This window comes from Cataglyphis hispanica, chromosome 21, assembly GCF_021464435.1.
Source record: "Cataglyphis hispanica isolate Lineage 1 chromosome 21, ULB_Chis1_1.0, whole genome shotgun sequence".
In the NCBI taxonomy this organism is placed as follows: Eukaryota; Metazoa; Arthropoda; class Insecta; order Hymenoptera; family Formicidae; genus Cataglyphis; species Cataglyphis hispanica.
In genome coordinates, this window is record NC_065974.1 from 56939 (window position 1) to 81282 (window position 24344).

General features: G+C 37.8%; 4 protein-coding genes across 11 annotated transcripts; 1 reads left to right on the forward strand and 3 right to left on the reverse strand.

The window, feature by feature from the left end:
- The first annotated feature begins 319 nt into the window (after window positions 1-319).
- Window positions 320-2915, forward strand: LOC126857334 (zinc finger protein 343-like). Of its 2 annotated transcripts, none has more exons than XM_050606661.1 (4): window positions 320-477; window positions 580-784; window positions 865-1389; window positions 1528-2915. In XM_050606661.1, exons 3-4 carry the CDS (start codon window positions 981-983, stop codon window positions 1992-1994), a joined length of 876 nt encoding a protein of 291 aa, XP_050462618.1. In that variant the 5' UTR covers window positions 320-477; window positions 580-784; window positions 865-980; the 3' UTR covers window positions 1995-2915. The 2 variants fall into 2 exon arrangements, with proteins under 2 accessions (XP_050462618.1, XP_050462619.1); XM_050606662.1 differs by having other exon boundaries at window positions 351-477; window positions 589-784.
- On the reverse strand, window positions 2413-14204 carry LOC126857332 (zinc finger and BTB domain-containing protein 49-like). 4 transcript variants are annotated; one of them, XR_007688482.1, is made up of 5 exons: window positions 12980-13753; window positions 12055-12408; window positions 10840-11686; window positions 10373-10744; window positions 2413-3489 (listed from the first exon to the last, which is right to left on the reverse strand). XR_007688482.1 is itself a non-coding variant. In XM_050606657.1 (4 exons), the coding sequence occupies exons 2-4, from the start codon at window positions 12379-12381 to the stop codon at window positions 10638-10640; spliced, it is 1281 nt and encodes a 426-aa protein (XP_050462614.1). In that variant the 5' UTR covers window positions 12382-12408; window positions 13789-14204; the 3' UTR covers window positions 10575-10637. The 4 variants fall into 4 exon arrangements, 2 of the variants coding, with proteins under 2 accessions (XP_050462614.1, XP_050462615.1); XR_007688481.1 differs by having other exon boundaries at window positions 2413-7141; XM_050606657.1 differs by lacking the exons at window positions 2413-3489; window positions 12980-13753 and adding an exon at window positions 13789-14204 and having other exon boundaries at window positions 10575-10744.
- A 154-nt stretch (window positions 14205-14358) lies between these two features.
- Window positions 14359-21960, reverse strand: LOC126857331 (zinc finger protein 1-like). Of its 4 annotated transcripts, none has more exons than XM_050606652.1 (3): window positions 21232-21960; window positions 17396-17877; window positions 14359-17274 (listed from the first exon to the last, which is right to left on the reverse strand). In XM_050606652.1, exons 2-3 carry the CDS (start codon window positions 17860-17862, stop codon window positions 15996-15998), a joined length of 1746 nt encoding a protein of 581 aa, XP_050462609.1. In that variant the 5' UTR covers window positions 17863-17877; window positions 21232-21960; the 3' UTR covers window positions 14359-15995. The 4 variants fall into 4 exon arrangements, with proteins under 4 accessions (XP_050462609.1, XP_050462613.1, XP_050462612.1 ...); XM_050606656.1 differs by lacking the exon at window positions 21232-21960 and adding an exon at window positions 19436-19592; XM_050606655.1 differs by lacking the exon at window positions 21232-21960 and adding an exon at window positions 19379-19532.
- Window positions 21961-22127: 167 nt separating this feature from the next.
- On the reverse strand, window positions 22128-24136 carry LOC126857336 (uncharacterized). The gene is made up of 3 exons (XM_050606663.1): window positions 23912-24136; window positions 23677-23837; window positions 22128-23528 (listed from the first exon to the last, which is right to left on the reverse strand). Exons 2-3 carry the CDS (start codon window positions 23691-23693, stop codon window positions 23186-23188), a joined length of 360 nt encoding a protein of 119 aa, XP_050462620.1. The 5' UTR covers window positions 23694-23837; window positions 23912-24136; the 3' UTR covers window positions 22128-23185.
- Window positions 24137-24344: the final 208 nt, after the last annotated feature.

Here is a 24344-nt window from a genome sequence, read left to right on the forward strand (position 1 = left end):
TAATCTAATAGGGAGAAAAATCTGCGGCAATTCTCACGATTAAAATTTTGTTTCAAAGTTTCGACTAGAGGAATTGAAATGCCAAGAACAAAAGTCGGTATGTCGATGTTAACATATCTTTTCTCTAATTAAATATCAATCGCTTACCTTTCGCTAATAATCGCAAGATTTGTCAATATATGATGTTAACAAAATAAGAAGGAAAATAATATTGTATTTTTATAAAATGCTAGAAAAAAACAATTTTTTTTTTTTTTCGGAAAAACATTTTTTTCCATTTCTGTACGGGGTACAGAATAGGTAGTAGCGCAGTCTCGTTTGCGCGTTTTGGCCCCTTGTTCCCTCGCGCAGTTGCGACATTGTGATGTGCACTGTGCAGCGCAGCTGATGCGTAAAGATGGCCGGCACTGATACAAATGGATAGACTCGCAGCATTTTGTCTATGTATACATATTGCACGATTAATATGAAACGAAGGTGAGAGCGTAAAAGGATTTGAAGTTGAAATTGTTCTGTCAATGTGTTAGCCGTAATCGGTGACAGTTTACTCCTATCATTCATTTCGCAAAATAATCGCAGATTTCGCAGATGCATCACCGTAATCTCTATCCAGCATAAAGCGTAATCGTAGATAAGAAACATCGTCCGATCGAAGTTTACATTCGCTGACCGTTTGATCGGCGATGCCAATACATTTGTTTCGTCGAAAAAGCGACGAGATGAGCGTGGTAAAGACGACGCAGCAGAATGCAGCGATCACTTCTACAATGATATTCGTCGTACAGTAAGACACATTTTTTTCCATTGGTATTCACGTATATCATTATAGTGAGGCAGTTCTTTTTTACTTTTTTTTTTTTCAAGGCGACACTGCGGATGTTGTAGATATTACAGACAACACAGACATCGTACGTGCCATTGCGATTGGAATTAAGATTGTGTAGCGGATATATCTCTGCAACGGCTGTTTGCACAATATCATGGCTTACGATTCGCGTAATGTGAAATATTCATCAAATACTCATGCCCATCAGCATACTACTCGACCCAACATGACTGGGTACACATACTCTGGTCATCCCCCGCAGCATTTCCAACAGACTGATGAAAATAGAAATGAGAACAACTTGTGTGGTACCAAAGAGCTCTGTCCACAAATCTCACAGCAATCATCCGGTACACAGACTGTGCAGAAAGTCGATGCTGCAACCATGACGGATCCTTTACAGATTGATTTTAGGCTTACTTCTGAATACTTGGCGCGTTGTTCGAGTACGTTAGGTTTACCATATGTAACTAAATACGAGGACAACAGTAATAATTCTGCGCATAGTTGTCAAACAGTAAGACCAAAAATTGAATTTGAGATTGAACCACAGCATATTAATGGTGAGTCATATATTAAGGCATTTTTGTCGATATCTTTTTTATAGCAATGTGTGTGGTGAAATATTTATCAAGAACAAAAAAAAAGTACTTTTATATTATGGATAATCTCGTGTAACGTATAATCCTTTTGCTTGCAAGGTATATTGATTTACCATTGCCCTGAGTGCGCATACAGATTTGAAGATCGGGAGGCGCTCCACGAACATCTCGAGGATCATAAACAGAGACCACATATCTGTGATATTTGTGGGGCAAGCTTAAAACGGAAAGAGCACTTGGATCGTCACAAGCAAGGTCATAATAAAGATAGGCCTTATCAATGTAACATGTGCTGTAAAGCATTTAAACGTAATGAACACTTGGCACGTCACATGATCACTCACTCAGGCAGCAAGAATCAAATTTGTACAGAGTGCGGCAAAGCTTTCTATAGAAAAGACCACTTGAAAAAACATTTGCAGAGTCATAATAGCGGTCGGAGCAAGCATTTAAATATATCGCAAAACAATCAGAACGATCAGCAGCCAAGTGATGAGGGACTAAGTAGTTTTGCAATGATGATGAGGCAGACTGGACCTCCCCCATTTTCAATTTTACGGACTTAGTTATTATAGCTACATAATGACTGTGTAACATTAACTTTTATCTCCGTCTATAAGCCCAGGTCGTTTTACTATTACGCGATGATTTAATTCTGTAAGATTTAATACGAATTTAATAAGCTTTATCTAACATACTTAACTTTGCGGAATAATTGAAAATAATTGTTAATATAACAATCCATGTTCCTAAGGGGAGTATATCTTATATCTAGTTTGTCAATAAGTAGGCAAGATTACAATAATGTTATCAATTTTGTAATATTCTTTATAATACACTGTACGTGTACATGGTTGTCTCTCTATATTAAGATTGTACCTGTTGAGATTTTTTTAAACTTGAATAAGTTTACTTTAAAATTCGGAAAAATTAATGTTATTATCAATGACCCTTTTTTTTACATAATATTACTTATTTCTTTGAAAAAAAAAGGAAAAAAAAAGAGTTTGGTCTTGATAAGCTTGTGAATCCAGTGAATGTTTTTATAAATTATATATATGTATAATACGAGCAGCCAGAACACAGATTATTTTATCTCTACACTGATCGTTTTAAATAGATTTAAATTTGAATCTTATTTTGATATTCGCTCTTCATTTCTGTTTGTTATCCAGAGCGATATTATTCTCTTTGTTGCATTGAAAAAGATATAAATTTAACTAGCCGTTAAAAGGCAATAGAAACAGATTATGGCATCGTGAACCGCGTTAGACCTTTATATTGATATCAATTGTAACGAAGAAAGCTAATACTTGAAGAAAACTAATACTTGGCAATAACGCGATTCCCAAATTTGTTAGTTTCTTTTTCTTTTGCATTTGCATTTAAAGTAGAGAAGCAAGGTAGTCTTCATCAAATTGGGAGACTAATTGTAGAGTAATATTGTAAAGCGCTAATATTGTAGAAATAAAAATCTGCAGGTTTTACTTTTTTTGTGGATTATTAAACATTTCCATCGAGTATACGGAATATAAATATTAGGATAAATCTTTGTACGGCGATTAATAAAAACGCATTAATTTATGATTTTACAAAATTATAAAAAATAGTTAGAGTATGCAACAACAAAATATAAGGACATGTTATCTCTGTGGATTCACTGATGTATATCAGTAGATATAATTTATTGTTATTTAGAAGGATGGTTTGTGCTGTTTATAGCATCGTTGAAAAAAAAATTTACGTGTGTATCGAAATCTTGTTAACAACTTCTCTGCCATTTTTCGTTGCAAGTAGATTTGGAGAAAATATATTCGGACGTTGTGTCCTGTATGTTTTGAAAAGACACAAAATATGCATATATAATGTCGATTCTTCCATTTCCAACGTAATAATATACCTACGTTGCGCACACGCGCGAGTCGGGCTCTACATACATTATAGTTGTACTTGTATGAAAATTCATGGTATTTTATTGGCATTTTCTCATTATACTGTCAAGTTGCGCTCTTGTACATTCACACAAACAATGCGCGGGATGATAGAGTACGATCTAAGTCCCTAAAATGAAAGAAAAGATGGAAAGGATAGAGTATTGTGTCATCGATCGCAGTGAGTCTTATTTATAAATTAATAAATGATTATTATATATATAAAAATATCTACCTCGTTTATGTATATAATACAGTTATTGGGAATGCAAAAACGCATACTCAAATTGATCGACAATCTCATTCTCGCGCAAGGGAAAAAAGAAAATAGAGAGTAACGCGCAGGATAGGGATAGAGAGAGAGTAAATTCTTTTCCGGGGATAAGCTCCGAACAATAAAAAATTTTCCGATATATCACTTTTCTTACAATTTATATACATATTTATATGTATAAAGAATTGTAAGAAAAGATATACGTTACGCATTTTCGTGGATGCATATCTATGTATATATGTATATGTGTATACATAGAATGTGTGATATAACATATAGGATATATTATACATGAGAAGCATATTTTTTTAGATCTGAAGTATCTTAGAAACGCGCGCAAATTGCAAATCTCCATTCTTTCGCGGCTTAAGTTTATCAGCGTCTAGCTCACACCTACGTCTCTCTAAATATTTTTCTCTTTTTTTGTTATATTATTCACATTCGCTCTTTCATCTTGCGTTCATTCAATTTTCTCATCTCGCGTTCTTAAAATCGACATTTTAAGCGTTCTATATAAAAATAAAACGTTGACATTATCAGAGGGCTTAATTATACATACACTTCTATCTTTTTTTTTTTTAACACACATTTAGCCTGTTCTTTTGTTTCTTCTTTATGTTCTTTCACTGTGCTCATTCATCAGTTTTTGATTCACGCACGACAAATAATTTTCGGTTATTTTTTTGTACCTTGGAAGACTGCGGTACAAAATTCAGCTTGAGAAAGGGAGACAATCGGAGATAATGTGAGCTTAAAGATTACACACATTTATACAAAAAAAAAATTGCTTGGATTAGGCAAAATATGATATAGCTGTTAGTGCTATATTAATAATTTATCACCGGAAGCCCTCGAAGTCAATCCGCGCGCATTTAACTGTAGAAATTTCAGCGTTCGTCTAAACACACATACAGAAAAATGAAAATAGCCTTTGAAATGAAATAGAGATCTAAAAAAGACAAGAAAATTTATAAGAATTACATTTGAAATTTTTGTTTCAAAAATACAAACTAAATGGAGGCACAGACATTTCAACGTCTAGACATTATTACATGTAGAAGATTCGCCTAAGTTCAAGTCTTCAATTATAAAATTATCATCTATCCCCTCAATTTAATTGCGCGATAAATACAAATCTGATGTTATCCGGAAAAAGATTTATCCCCGCGGAAAGACCATACTGGACAAGAGAAAGAATTCGAGGTCAGCCGTAATTATTACAATATTTCACTCTGTATATATTAATTACACACGCATCCTGTGTGTATACCCACGCGTATAATCTATCCGAAGAGAAAACAAGAAGAATCTGAACGTTTGTACTATGTCGAGGAATTTGTATGTCTTTCTATCGTCAATCGCCTGTTATATTTGTCGAGAACTCTGTCAATTATACGCATATATGTATATGTATTACGCATTTGTAGCACACATGCACCAAGGCGTCGAACTTGAGATAAGGGAGGAAAAAAGAAAAAACCTAAACTATATAGTCTGCCCATTGGGTATTCTTCGCACAATAGCGACGTACGTTTTGGTTCGTGCAAAATTTTCCATTCTTTCCGGAGAATGCTTGTACTCTATATTCCGCGACAAATGTTGCGGATAAGGAAAAATACAGAAAAGGCAAGCAATTATAAAATATAAAAGTAAAAAAAAGAATGATGTATTAACTAATTTTTTGTCGTTTTGCATGAACCAATTGATAATTACACTCACATTCAAGATATATTCGCGTCTTGCGGCGAGAACATGGAGCAAATTCACTTTTTTTTCCTCTATAGTTTTAATACAGATAATGGAAAGTCCCAGGACACTGCGTATATAGAAAAATATGGTTTTCATTGCCATTGCTGCTCCTGAGAGACTCACATTCGAATTACAACGAGGGGTCGGGTTTTCTTTTAGATTTTTTCCACTATCCTTTTGTTAAGTAGTCAACTTTGATGTCCGATCAAATAAATTTACAAAGTCGTCTTTACAATATCTCTACCGTTCAACGGTACATTCGATGCTCGAAACGAATCGATGAGAACAAAGGATATATCCTTGCAAGTACATTTGCAAAAAAATTATATTATATAGAACTACTCTCGTTTCGAGCAACGATTACAAAAGATTATTAAAAAAAAAAAACGAAGTTTACTTATATTCCCTATATATCAAGAAATTATTAAATTATCGTATAATTATAAAAACATGAAAAGAAAAAAATCTACGTATACATGATTCGTCGTCGAATAAAAGTCGTTACCGACTCGAAAAATTGCTTACAGCTTTCCGGGGTTTCGCGTAAATTGTATTAAGCACGCTATAAGAGAATTGGATCTTGTTTTCTCCGTGTTGCTTCTAATCTTACAGTTATCATCCTTGTTATTAATATTATTATTAGCATTACCATTATTATTATTATTATTGTTGTTGTTGTTGTTGTTATTAATATTATTATTATGATTATTGTTATTACTATGAATTATTATTAGTGTTATATATATACTTATTATTATTATCAGAATATCTTTTATAAAATTCATATACTTTTAATTGATCGCTTCTATTTAATCAAGATGAAGGAGAATCAAGTTTAACCGATATCTCCAATTTGATCGAAACCGAACGAGCGCGCCTGATACATTTCAGAAATAACGGTATTCTTTAATTAATCCCAATTATTTTTTCTGCGATGTAAAAATAAATTCAGTAAATAACTTGTACTTTTTTTAGAATAAAACAAAAATATAAAAAAAAAAACAAAAATCATTCCCTTTAAAATGTTATTCGAATGTTTTATGTGACAAAGATAAGTTCAATTTGTATTTATATATATTTTTTGTCCCCCGAGTTAAATCACTCTTAATTCCATTTCAAAAAATTAAACAAAACAACGAACTTGTATTCTGAAGGAGAAAAGTGTACTTTATTAAACTACATTATCGCGGCATATTATTTACTAAAATTATTCCGGATAAGATCTCGAAAATTTAAAAAAATAAAATGATATAAAAACAATAAAAACGGCTGCTCGAACGACGTGAAGGCGGATAAATGTACATGTAGTTTCAAAAACAAAGAGGCACAACGCGCCGCTTTTTAGATCTTAAATGTTACGATGGGAAACTATATAGATGCGGAAAATCCAGCGCAATACAAAGGCACCGGAAAAGTATTTCTCTTCTTTAGAAACGCATCAACACTATTATCTTTCCTTTTTCTACAGGAACATTACTACTACGTAGCTCGACGACAAAACGGTCAATTCTCCAAGCCATCAAGAATCAACTATTTGCCTCGTCGAAGATGGAAATAGGTTCTTTTAGCTAGCCTTCAAAATAGATCTTCTTGAGCCACTCATTTGTTTGAACAGTCAAAGACATTTGTCGAACTTTGGAAATATTTTGCTGCTCTCTCTCTTTCTCTCTTTCACATTCATTCTTTTTCCTTTCTCTTATAAATTTCATAAAGCTATTCTTCATAATCTTTTACCATTATTTGCATAGTCCATCTACCACTGTAAAAAACAGATTACTTTTCTCAAGATTCATATCGACGTTTGCGCGTGTATATTCTTTCTCTGTATATAAGATGCATAAAAAATCTCGCGCTTTCTCATAATTATAAATAAGTTTAAAAATTTACAAAATTAATCTGATCTCCTTTATCAATCTTTAATAAACATATTGAGAAATAAAATCTGCATTAAAATATAGTCAAGATTTACATTATCTAGTATGTTGAATAATAATTTCTGACATTAAATCTTAGTTTCCTTAGTCACTTGTATCTCGAAAATATCTTTAAATTAAAGAAAATTATAACATACATTTCTTAAGATTGAACCTGCATAAATGCGCGATATTTTTGATACGCCTTGTATGCAATTCTTTGCCTTTTTCTTTTTCTCTGCTTCTACCTCTTATATTATAATATATTTTGTATACAAACTTACACACTAACATATAATCTAAGACATTCTCTGTCTTTATAATTACAAGTATACATGACAATATGAAGTATTTTAATATAAATTGATCTCTTACATATGGCTTTTATAGTATAAATGTATATATATCCATGTATGTAATAATTTTAATACATTATACTTGAGGTCTGATAAAACCTGAATTTTCTGTGTTACTCAAAACGTTTTATGCTAGAGATATGATGCAAAAGAATAAATAGGAAAGAATGCATCTAAATTAAAAAAGGGATTATTCCATAGTTATTATAGTGAGTATTTGTTAAAGAGAATATAAGTGTAACTGGAGACTTGCCATAGCATTAGATGCTTTTAATCAGGAATGTAAAGTAAAACATAACAATAGCGGAAAAGATAAACATATCTAATGAGATATAATTATAAAAAATATATCATAACATTTTTAATTATTTTAGCCATCAATGTATGATAAAAGTATGATAAAATATTATAGACGCTTATGTTTGATAAGATAGACTAGATAGAATAGATATGAATTTTTAATAAATAGGTAAGAATAGATATTGAAAACCATATTCGAAATTCCTACAACAAGATCTCATCATATTTCTAACATTACGTTATGGTATGCATATTTATACAATGTATAGACGTTATTTCATCTATAATACCTACAAATAAGATAAATAATAAGATAAATAATAATAATAATAATAATAATAATAATAATAATAATAATAATAATACTATTATTATTATTATTATTATTATTATTATTATTATAACAAAAATGATAATGATGATACTGATAGTGAGAAATAATGACGACACAATAATATGAAATAGTACATAATGATAATAAAAAGAAAATATCTATATGTATATATATATATATATATATATATATATATATATATATTCACGAAGGTATTTATATGACTAAATATAATATAAAACAAATACCTGTCAATATGGCAAGAAATGAATTGAGAAGAATGAGTTTAAAAAACGATGGCACGTATATTTATATTAAAGAAATAAGAAAGTATAAAACTTAAACGCAGTCTGACCATTACAGCAGATATCCTGTCGGAAACAATCACAGTCAGTGAAGATTTGCGCGCGCTGCGATTATGGATAAATATAAACATTTAAAAAAACTATAGCTTATATAGTCGAAAAAAAATTATAATATATATACATATTTATATCATACCTATAAAATAAATCTTATATATATATATCAGTATTCAACGAATATAACGAATATAAGAGGTCTAACGAAAATGTATAAAAACAATGTAAAAAAGACATCTAAAAAAAATTATAAAATTTAAGCTTTCATGATAAGTGTTCGCTATAAATCGTAAAGCGCGTAAGTCGTAAAGGAAAATAACGACGCGTTTGCCCCAAATCAATTGGGCAAATAAACTTACGTACATAAAACTGTGCATATGTATATACAATATAAAAGTAAAAATTTAGAATATTGTATCGTAAAATATAAAATACTGTCAACTAATACATAAAAAGAACAAAAAGTTTTAATGAAACGAAACGAATAATTTTTATCAACCGCGAAATATTGCTATGGTTTTGCCACTTTTTCGATAGGGCATAGCCAAAAATTTTTAATTTAATATAAATTATACATCGATATATATACTAGATATATGCACAAAAGATCTTTTTAGATAACCTTTCACTATATATATATATATATATATATATATATATGTATAAGTATATATATATATATATATATATATATATGTATATAGTATATATATGTATATATATATATATATATATATATATACACACACACACATAGAAAGATTCAGTAAATATTTGTTTTCAATAAACGAAAGACAATTTTCTAATCGGTGGGTCGACTTGTCCACATTCATATGTATTAGGAATATCATTGTGTGTGTAATTCCTATTCCTTTTACATTATTTGCACTTGTGCAATGTCATTTAACAAGAAATAATGAAAACTTATTCACGATCACCGCGGAAATTATAGGATTCAAACTTGTTAGTATTTCAACGCGATAATGTGAGAAAAGAAAAAATAAAAAAAGAAAAAGAGATGTTATTAAATCTCTCTCTCTCTCTCTCTCTCTCTCTCTCTCTCTCCCCCACTCTCCCTCTTTTTCATTAATCAGCTTAGTATCTACATTAACACTGTCTTCTCATAAAAATATCTTCTTTTTCCTCGTCGTACACAATGGCAAAAATTTTTGACTTATAGTCAAATTTCTTTACACTCTAGAGTTTCTGTAGAAGATTAATATTTTTCTTCCACATGTGTACTTTTATTTGTGCTATAAAGAGTGTACAGCTTCTATGTCTCTCTTTATTCTTTATATTAATATTTTAAGAAGAAAAACATTCTTTGTTCTAAAAAAGATACATTTTAGCAAATCGCTGCTATATTATATACATATGAGTGTCCGATTACACACATTGCAGTCAAATTTCTTGAAAACTAAATCAATAATTGTGTCAAAATCAAACACCGTTTATATTTGGCAAGAGACGTTACCGCGTTGATTGATGTATGATTTTATAGTGAGAATAATATTGGAGTCAATCAATAAATTATAAATCATCATAAAATGGCAGAGCAAATATAAATTGCCAAGTCCAAGAAATAAAAATGGAAAAGAGAATGATCACGTATTTCTGTTGCGTCAACAAGATGAGACACGGAAGCTTTCAAGCACATAATAATACAAATATATGTTTATATAAAACTCACTAGATTCAAATCATGGGTCAGTAAGAACTACTCACGTCGACAATGAGACAGTGACAATCGGTTAGCGTCTTGGTGTTACCTCTTTGTCGAGGTCCTCTCCTTGTCTCAGAAATCTTTAACATGTCCCAAAAAACTAAGCTCGTGCGATTGATAATGACCGGATGTAGCAAGTGGCGTGATACTTGACTGATGCGCCACATTAACCGCTGTTAGATGATGATGATGCAGCGAATGATGCGAAGTATGTGTATGAAGAATATTGTTTGGATGGGGAACCTGAAAGTTCCCTGGTGGCGGGGCTCAGGACAGGAGAGAGCCCGGATGCCCGCCCGGAAGAACAGATGATGCCGAAACGGTTGTCGTTTGCATATTCGAAACGTTATTTTGTTGTTGATTCTGTTGCGCACCTAAAGCACACAAAATTGACAATATAATACAACAAGAAAAATCAATCATTATAACAAACTTTTTTAGGCTTTAATATGCATGACATATTTCTTACTAGCATTTTGACTTAATTCAGCTTTCACTCTTCTCGCAATGTGGCTTCTGGTATGTTTCCGTAGATGATCCTTCCGATAAAATCCTTTGCCACATTCAGTGCACACGTGTCGTTTCTCCCCAGAATGTATTACAAAATGTAATGTCAGTTGTTCCTTTCTCTTAAAAGCTTTCAAACAAACAGTGCAAACGTAAGGTCGTTCAGGATTGTGACTTTGTTTATGACGCGTAAGATGATCTTTTCGTTTCAAGCCAGCGCCGCATATGTCACAGACAAATCTTCTTTCCAAGGTGTGACCTAAAAGATGCTGTTCCAACAATTCTCGTTCCGGATATGCCATATGACATTCCGGACAACAGTACAACGTCGAGCCATCTAATGCTGTCGTTAGACGAATCTCGCCAGGTTTTGGACGCGGCTTCTTTTCCTTTGGCGTCTTCTTCTTTTTCTTCTTTTTATTATTCGGCGACATCATTATGTTAGGTGTCGTTGTAGTCGCCACAGCCACCGAAGTAGTTTGTGCCATCTCCGATTCCTTTTTGATACTTTCGGCAGAATATTTAAGAAAATGATGTAAACTCAATGGTAAAGTACTAGCCGGTAAATGACTGAGATAATCAGCTACAGTGGATCCAGGAGTAGCGAGCGACTGCCACGTAGCGGGCATAGTGGCTGGAGTCTGAGTATGAGCATGTTGTTGATGATGTTGATGCATGGTGTAATCCTGTTGAGTACCATTTGTAGCAGTCTCTCCATTGCGCTGTTCTTCAGCTTTTTTCTCCTTATTCTTATCTTTGTCTTGCAAAAGATTGCAAACATCTTGTTGATTTATAGTTTCCGTGGACTGCTGCAACAGAGGAAAATGTAAATAGTATATTACAATTTAGGTGATATATTATCATTGTAAGGATTTAGATTTAGGCTTTGTAGCAATAAACCAGTTAGGTATTTAATACTGTTTGCACCTTTCTTATATATATATATTTATATATTTTTGACAATTTATAAAATACAATGCGCTTTTATATGTGTCGTAATTGTTAATATAATTATTTCTTGGCGTTTGTAATAAATAATTGTAATTTAAAAAAAATATACATACATGCGTAACATGTTTATTATATATGATATGCATTAAAGAATGTCTTTCTTTAAATAGTAAAGTATATTAAAAGATATTCGTTGAAAAAAGAATCAGATAAAAGATCCGTTTACCTGATGATACGAGCGTTTCTCTTGCATTCCAGGCGAATTGGCCGGCCGTTGTTGAACCGATTGGGCTTGAGAATACGGCACATTTGGATAATGGTGAACATTACTGTTGGGATAACTGTTTTTATTGTTCATCATCACTTGCGACTGAGCGGATTGTACGCCGTTATTCTCAGGACGGTACTTTCCCATAACCGGCACTCCGATCGGAGGCTGGTTGGGAAAATGATTGGCGTAACGTGCGCCCGCACCGCTGGAGCTATCGGTCGCGAATTGATGGATACTCGGTATAGTACTAGGGAAATGACTTCCAAACGGCGGGAAATTCATTGCAGATCGTCAATCGAATTCATATACCTGAACAAAAAATGAGCATCTCTTATAAGAGAATTATATATATATATATAAAATCTCTTACACACACACACACACACACACACACACACACACACACACACACACACACACACACACACACACACACACACACACACACACACACACACACACACACACACACATATATATATATATATATATATATATATATATATATATATATATATAATTTTTTTTTTCGATAAATATGAGAGAATGTCCAAGAGGTTACTTTAGGAAATGTACATTCTGTACAAAGCGTGAAAGAAAAAGAGAGAGAGAGAGAGAGAGAGAGAGAGAGAGAGAGAGAGAATAACGAATAGATCATAGTTTCTCATTTCGAGTCTCGCGAGCGAATCAAGACAGGATCGCCAAACCATGTATCGTCGATGAGAATCGTCTCTCTCTCTCTCTCTCTCTCTCTCTCTCTTTTTCTCCATCATTCTTTGAAAAGATACGATTTCAGGTACACCGAGGGTGGCATCTCGCTAGCTCGATTACGTCAAGTCGCACGGAATGGCAACGACACCCGGAAGAGGTATTTACTCACAACGATGTGCCTCTCCCCATGTTTCCTCGCCGTACAGGATCCCGGATCCTTTCCTCGGAAGGGGATCCCCGTGACAGACACACGAGAGAGTACGAGTGGTGCGGAGGCAGATTTTTCTCACACGCGACAGCAGACGCACACAAGACACAGAGAAAGAGAGACAGAGAGAGAGAGAGAGAGAGAGAGAGAGAGAGAGAGAGAAGGCAAGAGACAGAAGGCAAAAGCGCGACTAGTAGACTGGTAGACTGGGTAGACACGCCACCGCACTGGCGCGTCGCTCACAAGCGTCTGTCACAACGGACGTATATAATATAACGTAGCGGAATATCTGAACGATACGCTGGTTTGGTTCATGTACGTCTAAAGCGTCAACACTCGCTGAAACATTCGACGAACGGATCACCAGCGGCCAAGGACACGCCACAGCTAGACACCTCACCCCTTAGTCCTTTACGCGAGAACACGCCGTAAACGGGGAAAAAAGGATACGGATGGAAAAAAAAATGCCGACAAAGACGGAGATAGTCGCAGAGGGGTGATCGATTGTCTGGGGGATGGGGTACACGACGCGGCGGGACGCAAACACCACCCTTCCTTTCTTTCTCTCTCCATCTCTCTTCCCCACCCCATCCCACTCCGTTCCATCAGATACTTAGTCGATACGTGGCGTGGGGCCGTACCGTCGCACCACGGCACCACGCACCACCGCATCAAACTCTATGGGAGAGAAAATGGCCGTTGGCGTGCGGCTCGTCGGCCTTTCGCGCATGTAGCGCGAGAGACGCGAGAATTGGATGTAATATGCTTACCGTCCGGGTTAACCCACGCTCGAGCACTCGCCTGGATCGTCGTTTTTTTTTTCTTTTTTTTCTTTCCTTGTTCACGCGTAGCCGGCTGTCAAAGGAGATCCCCCGTTGCGCGGTGTATCGTTGACACCTGTCCCTCAAGCCGGTGTCCCCATCCCTCTCATCCGCCCTCTACTGTGCCAGCCTCTTAACTATTTTTTCTCTCTCCCAGGTCCCCGACTGCCGAAGCGGCGCGCCGAACCGCGTCCTCCCCTATCTCCCCCGCTCCGCTCCCCAACCCCGACGAAAATGCCCGAATCGAGCAGCGGAATTTTAACTCGAAGCTCTTCCCGCCGTATTACATTCCTCCCTCTTCCCTCTTGCCTCTCGCCACGACTCTTCCTCCTCCTCGTCCGACTCGCATTTATCTCATCGTCGTGTGGAGAACAAAAATATGTACAATAGGTGATACACAACTTTGTCATCTTTCATATATCGTGAAATCACTAACGAGATCTTAAATTTTCACGCAAGTTTCTCGAGAGAGAGAGAGAGATATTACGAGACACGTATTATAGAAAGATGAGGTGAATATAGTTTTTTGTATTAAATGTATGTTTTATTTTATCTTGTAGCTCCTCCAATATTTATGTAAGTAACAATGAAAATTGCTTATGTACTATTTATCCTAACTACGATAATGATATATCTATATTATGTGATAATAAAATAATAATATATTTCTTGTACAATTATACCCATTGCCTTTAATTGCAATACTTATAATAAGTTTTTTTTTGTGTGGTATACATACACCTTCATCGAAAAACTTTTTTCACGTGAATCATGATGGATCGATTTGGTTTACATCTCGAAATATTTAGCGCTCTTTTTTTTATAACACCGTATGACCAACTGAAAGGAATATCGTAAAATAATTTATATTTTGTCATATATTCGTTTGCGCGACGCGCAAATTTATTTCTTCGATATTAATATTAAATCTTTTTAGTATTTAATATTCCAATATTAGATGAACCGAGTGAAAATACGAATTTTATTCGTGATATAATTATAGATTGCGGAAATGTATTTTATTTTATAGCAACGTGCGTAAATGCGTATACTAAAATTTTTTTCCCTTTTATTGAAGAAAAAAATTTTTTAAACGCAATAAGCTAATTCTGTACTTTGCACCAAAAAATTTTTAAACGCGCGATACATTTTTCCCAATCTAATTATCCCACGATTTCAACATTCGAATCCTTTAAGCGCGGATTCCAAAACGTCTACGCATCTTCTTTGAAAGTAACATATATGCAATGATCTAAATTATAGAAAAATGTATGCATGCTTCTGTCAATATAATGCTACAAAATATAAATTGGACTTGATTCAGCGAATCAAGTTTCGTCGTAATGTCACGATTCTGTTGTACAACAGAAATAAATAATAAGATTCACTTCGCATTAGTATTTATGCGACACGATTTTCTCCCTAATTGGAAATGAAAGATTGCGCTGTATTTACAAAACTCTGTTCCATGTGTAGTTAATTCTTTCATTACGTATTTTTATATCATCGTCGTAAAAGCAAATTATATTTTCAGCCCAAAACTCGATTGCCTTCTCATCTTCGACGAATCCAGTTCGCGCTTTCAAAAATATATATATTTTTTTTATATTTATTTATATATTTATATATTTATATAAACTTTTCATATTTATTCCTAACTTGCGTCATGGAACTGGATCAGCGACAAAAACATCTTGTCCGAGGGGCGAGCGGATACTGTCGCTTCTTTCCACGTACGCTATAACGTGTACGTAAGAGAAGAAATTCGTAAATATACACGAACTTTGTTCGTAGATTCAGCTCGGTGCGCTTTACAGGATAATTGTTACAGGATATTATTATAAACACGAATGCGAGCTCTTTTTGTGCCGCTATTAAAAAGCCGATTGCGCGGAAAATCAAAGTCCCAACCGGCTTTGCGTCGATATACATGGATATTCACATTTTATTTAAAAAAACGGAGGCATTTGAAAAATGGAGATTGCAAAATAATCAACTAGGCAACGATGAAGATCAATGAAACTTTCGATAACATCAACTCGCTTATCAAATTGCAAAATTTAATCAGCGAGTACGCTATGTCGTGCACGACCTCTAGCGTGCTGATGATTGAAACGAAAGTACCGCCCAAGTTGATTCGGGGCGGTAGGCTGTTGCTAATGCTGTTGCTGTTGTGTTTGCTGCTGCTGCTGCTGCTGTTGCTGCTGTTGTTGCTGCTGCTGTTGATGATGCAACATAGTCATAGCTCCAGTCTCGGCAGCTGTAGGTAAAACTACCGTTGACTGCTCGCTAACGGAAATCTGATGAATCTGCGCTTGAGAGCCTTGTCCTACTTGTATCTGAATTTGCTGCAATTCGGGTACCGAAGACTGTTGTTGCATTTGTTCTACTTGCTGCTGCTGTTGGTCTGTCTGTTGTTGATTTTGCGCCGCATCGCTCGTGTTCAATGGATCCTCTTTGGCACGCTTAGCGAGATGAGATCTCGCGTGCTTTCTAAGATGATCCTTCCGATAGAACGCTTTGCCGCATTCAGTACAGACTTCGGTCTTTTGCCCAGAATGTATAACAAAATGAAGATTTAAGTGTTCTTTTCGTTTAAAGCCCTTCATGCAAACGGAACATATGAAGGGCCTGTCAGGATTGTGGCCCAATTTGTGCCGCTCCAAATGTTCCTTTCGTTTAAGACCAGCGCCGCAAATGTCGCATATAAATCTCCTCTCTATTTTATGTCCAATCAGATGCTGTTCCAAACTTTCTTTCTCCGGATATGCCATATTACATTGAGGACAGCAAAACAGGGTTGTACCATCGAGAGCAGTAACTATGCTCACTTGCCCTGGTTTTGGTTTTTTCGGTTTCGGAGGTTTCTTTTTGTATTTCTTTTTTCGTTTCGGCTTTGCCCCCGGCTCCTGTTCTTCGACAACATCAGGAATGATCGCCGTCTCTCCTCCTGCGACTGTAATCTGCACCGCTTGCTCCCCCGAGGCTGTGCTTCCGGAAGCATCAAGACCATCCGCCCCGAGCGGACTAGACTCGATGGTAGCTTCTCTCTTTATAGTTTCCGCCGAAAATTTGAGAAAATGTTGCAAACTAAGAGGCAGAGTACTGGTAGGTAATCTGGAGAGATAATCCGCGACTGTAGATCCTGGAGTGGCGAGACTTTGCCAACTAGCGGGCATAGATGTAATAAACTCTTCCCCGCTCTGATTACCTTGATTCTTGACACTGCCCCGCTTAATAAGAGCCACGGGTGTCGTACCCTCTTTTACGTCCTCCTTAGATTCTTCTATGCTTTCTCGCAAGATCAAATCTTGAGGAATCTGGGCGACTACAGTCAGACCTTCGGGCGCTCCCGGAAGCTGTACCGTCTGTTGAATGGTCTGCTGAGATGTAGTGGTCACAGCGGTAGACGTACTTTGCGTCGTTTGATCGGATCTAAAATCGGATGGAGCAATCAACGAATTAAATAGAGAAATTAATCCCTTTCAACTTGGTTTTATATACAAAATTTAAGATAAGACGCGAAATATAGAGAATATATACGTTATGTACTTACGTTTGCGTAGTCGCCACAGTGTTTTGCGGTTGTACTTGTATTTGTACTCCATCTGCGCCTTGCTGACTGTAGGCAACAGTGAGGACGGTAGCTGCCCCCTGCGGAAACTGTCCCAACGATATTGGCGCCAAATGATATTTCGGTTGATCGCCGCTATTTCCGCTTTGAGATACGCTAGGATTGACCACTTGTATCTGGACAGTCTGTTGTTGCTGCGTGCCATCTTTTCCCGGTACAGTAATAGGCAAAGTAATAATCTGCTGTTGCTGACTGTTACCACCCTGAGCCACGGCGAAGCCATTTGGATCGACTGGCCTTAGGTAATGAACGCCACCTTCACCACCTGACAGAACTCCAACCACTTGTCCACCAGTAGTAAGATTTTGCGCAAATTTTGCTGTAGCAAATTGATGAACAGTACCGGTCGGCAGCGAACCGGTGAATCCAGGGAATGGTGTAAAATTCATTTTTCAGACTTACACCTGTAAGAACAGAAATTCATTTTTACCACTTCAATAATGACAAAGTATTCCATTTTTAGAATTTAACATACTTTAATAAAATGTAATTGGCATAAACAAGAGATTTAGTTGAATTTAAAACATGCTCTCCCGCGTGATTACAAATAAACATAAATCTTGGAAATTTATTTAAAATCTTCAATATATATGCATCACACTAAATGTAAGAATAAAAACGTTAGCGCAAATACAGTTATAAATATAAATGTTATTTCCAGCAAATATACACAGCAAATACACAAAAAAAGTTGTACTTTTAAACGCGAATACGATTAACTATATTCTCGGTGTTTTGTCTTCTTACCCAAAATGTTGAAAATGAAGAAATTACAAATAGATAAAATATACATGTAGATGAACATTTGCTTCGTATATTTTACATTTTTTCTTTGTACTTTAACTTGTACTATAATGTTGCCAAAGACACATATTGAGACGTGTCCATTTTTACTCGCATAGATCGTTGATAAATTATTTAAGAAATACACAAAATGTGAAAGACAGCAAAAACATCATCTATGGCTATGGATGGGAATGATATCGAATGAAATTCTTGGCTGAAACTCTTAAGCATAAATTGGCGAATCGCCGTTATCATTGTACGATCCACACCAAACGTATCGTATCATATATCGTAATTGGGAAATTAAAATAGAAAACAATATCGTACAACACACGAGAAAAGTCAATCTCCATCATTTACACACATACACAAGCGCGAAAGTGTTCAGCCACTATCCCGGTAACGTAACCTAATTTAACCCAACTTCCTCCCTCCCACGTGCTTTTCCGCGAAAGCGACAAAATGAAAATCCCACGTTGATTTAGCGACTCGCCTCGGAGGCGAGTAGCGTGCTCTTGACTCGGAGCCTTGGTGATATCGTTCCGAGGGTGGGGTGAGGGCTCCCCCACTTCACCCCCTCCCCCTACCTAAAAGGGATCCGAGAGCAGGGAGGATAGTCGTCAAAGTGGCCCAGGGATCCCACCCCACTCCATCAGGCGGTGATGGTGCCCCTACGGGTGCCGTAAGGGGTAGGAGCGCGATGAGGGTAGGGTAGGGGGGGGGGGAGGTCTATAGGTGGGAACCTACCGCGAAATAGAGCTCGAGGCTCCGTTCCCTCTTTCTCTCACGCGCTACCTCGATGTGGCGATGGGCGATGTACCGCGAGAAACGGTATGAGAAAGAAGGTGAACTGGGCGAGGGTAGGGGGAACGTCAAGAAAGAAGGGAGTCGAACCTCGGGTGGCACACTGGCATTCCCCGGGGAAGGGGAACGCGAAAACGCGTCGGGGGCGAAGGCACCCGTTGTCGCGGACAGCGCAGACACACCGCCAGACGAATTGGGACAATGATGACAATGATAACGCGGGATGACGATATCCCCGCCCCGATCAGCAAAGAAAGAAACAGAGAGGTTAGAGATACCGTGTATGTGAGTGTGTGTGTGTGTGTGTGTGTCTACATGTGCGCGCTCGGAGATGCCTCTTCCGTCGAAGGAGGGCCAAAAGGGTGCTTCTACCGTGGTTCTGCCTTCCTTCCCCTTCTGTCGTCCCGAACAAAGGAGAAAGAAAGAGAGAGACTCTCTCTGGATGTGTCCGATAGCGCGCCAACTACTCCTTATCCGCCGCCGCCGTCGCCAACGACGACACCACGCGACGTGTTTTTCGTCGTACGCGGAATGGCGTACACGCGACTGATCGGTCAGCTCCGCCTGTCGCTCGTGCCGCCGCTGGACGCTCTCGCAAGACGCGCATGTCGTAATGGCGCAGCGATTCTCTCCTAAGGTTAACCGAGGCCAACCAAGAGAATCTATCCTTCTCTCTCTCCCTCTATCTTTCTCTATCGTTCGCGTTCGAGTCTCAAGCGTATATACATGTATATGTCTATGTCCGCAAAAGGTACATTTGTGGATTTTTCATGAAATTTATCGGGCATCAGTCAAGCGCATCTCTCGTCGCGCTACAGCGAGTCGAGCTACGATATCACTGCGCGGCGTACGGGACGGGGCGCTGCACGCTGAGCGGATCGGCGTCTGTTGTATGTATGTGTGTACGTACAACCGACTCTCCTCGTTCTCGTCTCATGCCTTTGATATAGAAAAAAACTTTACATCTTATGTTTTAGAGAAACGCAAGGAACGTACGAATGTAATTGTCGCGGCAGGCATCAAGAGAAAGAATTACGATTTCGACGGGAATGAAAACACGGCGCTCGTAATCTTGGGCGCTTAATGATGTTTCCCCCGAGATTCGAGTAGCAGCAGCATCAATTGCAGAAAATGCGCACGTACGCTCGCTATTATGTCCGCCATGATGAAAAATCATCCGCGTTAGAAAATGGCACGCGACTCTTTTTTTTTTCATTTCCCTCTCTTCGCCTCTCTTTCCCGCTCTATGCACGACGAAACCCCTTCTAACACGCCGCGAATATATTCCCTGTTCCTCTCCCTACTTTTATCCCCCTTGTCGCGTTTCCTACCTCGTTTCGTTTCGTTTCGTTTCGTTTCGTTTCGTTTCGTCCCGTTCCATCCCGTCCCGTCCCGTCCCGTCCCGTCCCGTCCCGTCTCGTCTCGTCTCGTCTCGTCCCGTCCCGTCCCTTTCAGGCTGTACCCGGGGGACCAAGGACGGAAGTAGGAAAAAGATCAACGACGGCACACTGCAAAAGATGCATCAGCTGACGAAGAGCAGGGCAGAGACGAAACGAGGCGACGGAGGTACACGGGCAGGGCTGTTGTTTACACCCCCACCTCGATGGGTTAGAGGCAGCGAGATGCCACGGAGGGGCCTCCGAGACCTCGACGAACACCCACCACCACGCAATTTCCAACCCCACCAGCCTCTCAACCACTGTCCGCACCTCCAACCACCCCACCAAAGCCAGCTCGAGCCAAGCCGTGAGCCACGACGAGGGGCCCGCGACGATTTTAGTGTCTTGGGGTGGGTGCTCTCTGTGGCCACCGTTTCGCGGTTTCTCGTGCTCTTCATGGTCTCATGGTCTACGTCGTTGGGAGTGTAACGTGACATGGAGCAACCACAGGGCGCGGTACCGTCGGCCCATCTGCCCGATATTACGTAGTGCGATCGAGCCAGGATAATAAAGAAAAAGATATATATACATATATATATATATATATGTATATAAAGAGAGCGAGAAAGAGAAGGGGAGAGAGAGAGGAAGAGACACATATGGTAGTTGTATGCAAAAATATACATATATCGATATATAATATATATATGGATATATGTATATTCTAAAGAGACAGACGAAAGAAGATCGGGCAAGTAGTTATTTCTCGTCTCAATACGTTCTACTTACTCGTAAGTACAGGCGGTAGACAAGCGGGCAAAGAGACGAGAAAGCAGCTCTCCAGTGCGCGCTCGGCTCCAACGTACCGCTGTTACTGTCGCCGCCTTCGTGTAACTCCGCTTAGTACGGGAATCGTCCGTCCGGCTGGCTCGCCTGCGTCGTTGCTCGTGCCCCGATCCTCAGCGCGGCGACAACGACTTTCTCATTTCTACGTGCACGACGCTGACCGACGTATCGTCGCGGCTATCGGTCTGCACACGTCATACGTATACGTAAAGAAATCCGTATGTGACGAGAACGGGATATACACATACATACACACACACCACGCGCGCGCGCGCGCGCGCGCGTCTCTAACGGAAGCTCGAGAGAGTGACTTCACGATAAATTCGCGCTCGGCTTGTACACTGCCGCTCTTCGTCTGCTGTCCGTCCGTTCGTCCCTCTCTCTCTCTCTCTCTCTCTCTTTCTTCCCCCCTTCTTTCTTTTTCCAGCGCGCGAAAGAGACTCTCGAAGCGCGCACACTTGGCGTTTCCGGGTTTACGACACCGAGCAACACGATCGAATATAGCTCGGTCTCCTCGGTCGGTAAATAGGATACGAGCGTGGATCTTAAATCGACCAACGTGAACGAATTCGAGCTAACGGTACATAATCGCCCCAACACCACCACCACCACCACCACCACTATTACTACTACTACTAATACAGCACACTGACCACGCGTTTTGACTCTTCGAACACCGCTCGTACGGAAAGTCCGACAGAGTCACACTGGCGCGAACTGACACTCGGCGCCTCCGAGATGTTCAACACCACCAATGTATCCTCGATCCCAATAGCCTCTCTCTCTCTCTCTATATATATATATATATATATATATATATATATATATATATATATATATTTCTTTCTCGATCGAAACGACGCTCGGAAATGCGCGCGCTATTAATATTCTCTATATATCGGCTGAAATATTAACTATGGCGGCGCGCGGTTACGTGTAGAATTACGGGCGAGAGAAAGAGGGAAGGCGAAGGATCACGAGGATAGAACGTAGCGCCTGCGCGTACTTGATTGAAGTGATCGAACTTTTATTCCCGCATATACCATATATACATACGCGCATTCGCAAAATTCTCGCGCCGAATTATATCTCTCCGGACAATATCGAAACACCTGTCAGTTCACTCAATTTTCTCCCTCCCAATTGCTCGCACGTTCGCGGTTCGCGGAACAATTATGACTTTTACGCACCTAGCGGATGCTCCAGCGAGGTTAAGTCGAGAGTCGATATCTCGAATGTGCTGCTATCCTTCTCGATTGAAATGCACGCACTTATATGAAAAATGTGTGTCCGAAATGTACTTTTGAATCTTTAAATCGCATCCTCAAATATTTACTTGTGCATATGTACAATGTCTATATCAAAATATATACATATATGTGTATTATTTTCAATTGAATTTACTGTGATTTTTTATTCGTACCTCCATCATCTTAATCTTTTATACAATTTTACAAAATTTCATGCATAGAAATTCTGCATATTGCATTACAAATGTCAAGAGAGCATCTTGATGTAAATATCTTATCAAGACATGTAATAATTTAGCATAATTTAAAAGAAACTATATAATCAAACTTTCAATTCTGTTGCATAGACAATTCATAGTTCTGGTTAGATGTAAATTTTATATACGCTAATTAAAAATCTAATATTTTTATATAATTACATTAATGAATTCTATATCTATTGAAAAAAATGCCGACACTTATACAAAAATTTTGTTAATTTATTTGCCGATAAATTAATATATTTTGCTAATATCTACACGATTGATGTAACGAGAGATTGAAAACTCTTCAAGTATATGGCATAAAAAAATATGGCAAATAAAATAACAAGTTAAATGTCAAGAAAATATTTTGCAGGCAGGATAAAGCCAGCGACGCACACATATTCAATACAGATCCAATCTCCGCTGCATACGTTCCATGTATAAGGAAAAGAGCAACTTATTGCTTTCATAATAAAAAGGATTTTCCGTCGCATCTAGATCCGGTCTGTAATCATTGTTAAAATTACTTTGGCTAGAACCACAGCTGCCCCTAGGTGATGAATTTTGAGAACAGCTTGGTGATGACATAAAATTTCCACTTTCCCAATCGGTCTCCATGCTTTCCATTCTGCTCTCTATTACGTTCTCTCGCAAACCGGATAAACTATTGATATGAAGATTATTGATTCGTTTGCTCAATGGCATAAATTCGCTAGATTCCTCCTCTATATTGCGATTTCTCTTCCTAAAAGATTCATGCCCAAAAAGAAAATGACGAAAATATTACTATAACGTTACCAATTGAAAGAGATTGTATACTTTATACATGACTCTTGCATGTAAAATTGTAAAATTTATATATCAAACAAGTAAGTGTAAAGACATAGACAAACCTGTTTGTCCGTATCATGATTACGTCGCTAACCTGATCTCTACAGAACTTTCAACGAAGATATTTTCCTAATCGATACATGTTATACCAGCAATTGTTGTTGCGATCCTTACAATATATTAAGCGTGTGTCTCGATTAGCGTCACGAGATGTAATCCGCAGCTGATTCGACAAAGTGACTGTCGATCATTGTATTCCAAATTCCAATTGAAATGTGACACAAATCAGAAACTAACCTCTTCGAAATTGTTCAACCGTCAAATTCGTCGTCGATCAACAATATACAGATCAGATGTGGATATTTTTTGTGCCTAATGGCTGATGACCTATGTATACAATCATGGACATAAAAAATCATAGATGCCGAACCTTTCTTGAGAGAAAACTAATGACGTGTTTTCGAATTGACGGGTTAATCCAATCAATCCAGATCCAATTAGGTTGCGTTCCGTTTTATCATATATGTAATACTACTATATTGCTAGTCACGTATCTTCCCAATAAGCGACTTAGTGAAAATATTACGGTGCAAACGTATATCAACCTCTCGCTTCCACAATTCGCATACTTGACGCAATGCGCATGCGCGAATTTTGTTGAGCCAATAATTGATGATTTTTGGCGATTATTTGGTACATGTACCAAGATTGTCATTGGTAATGGCCATTG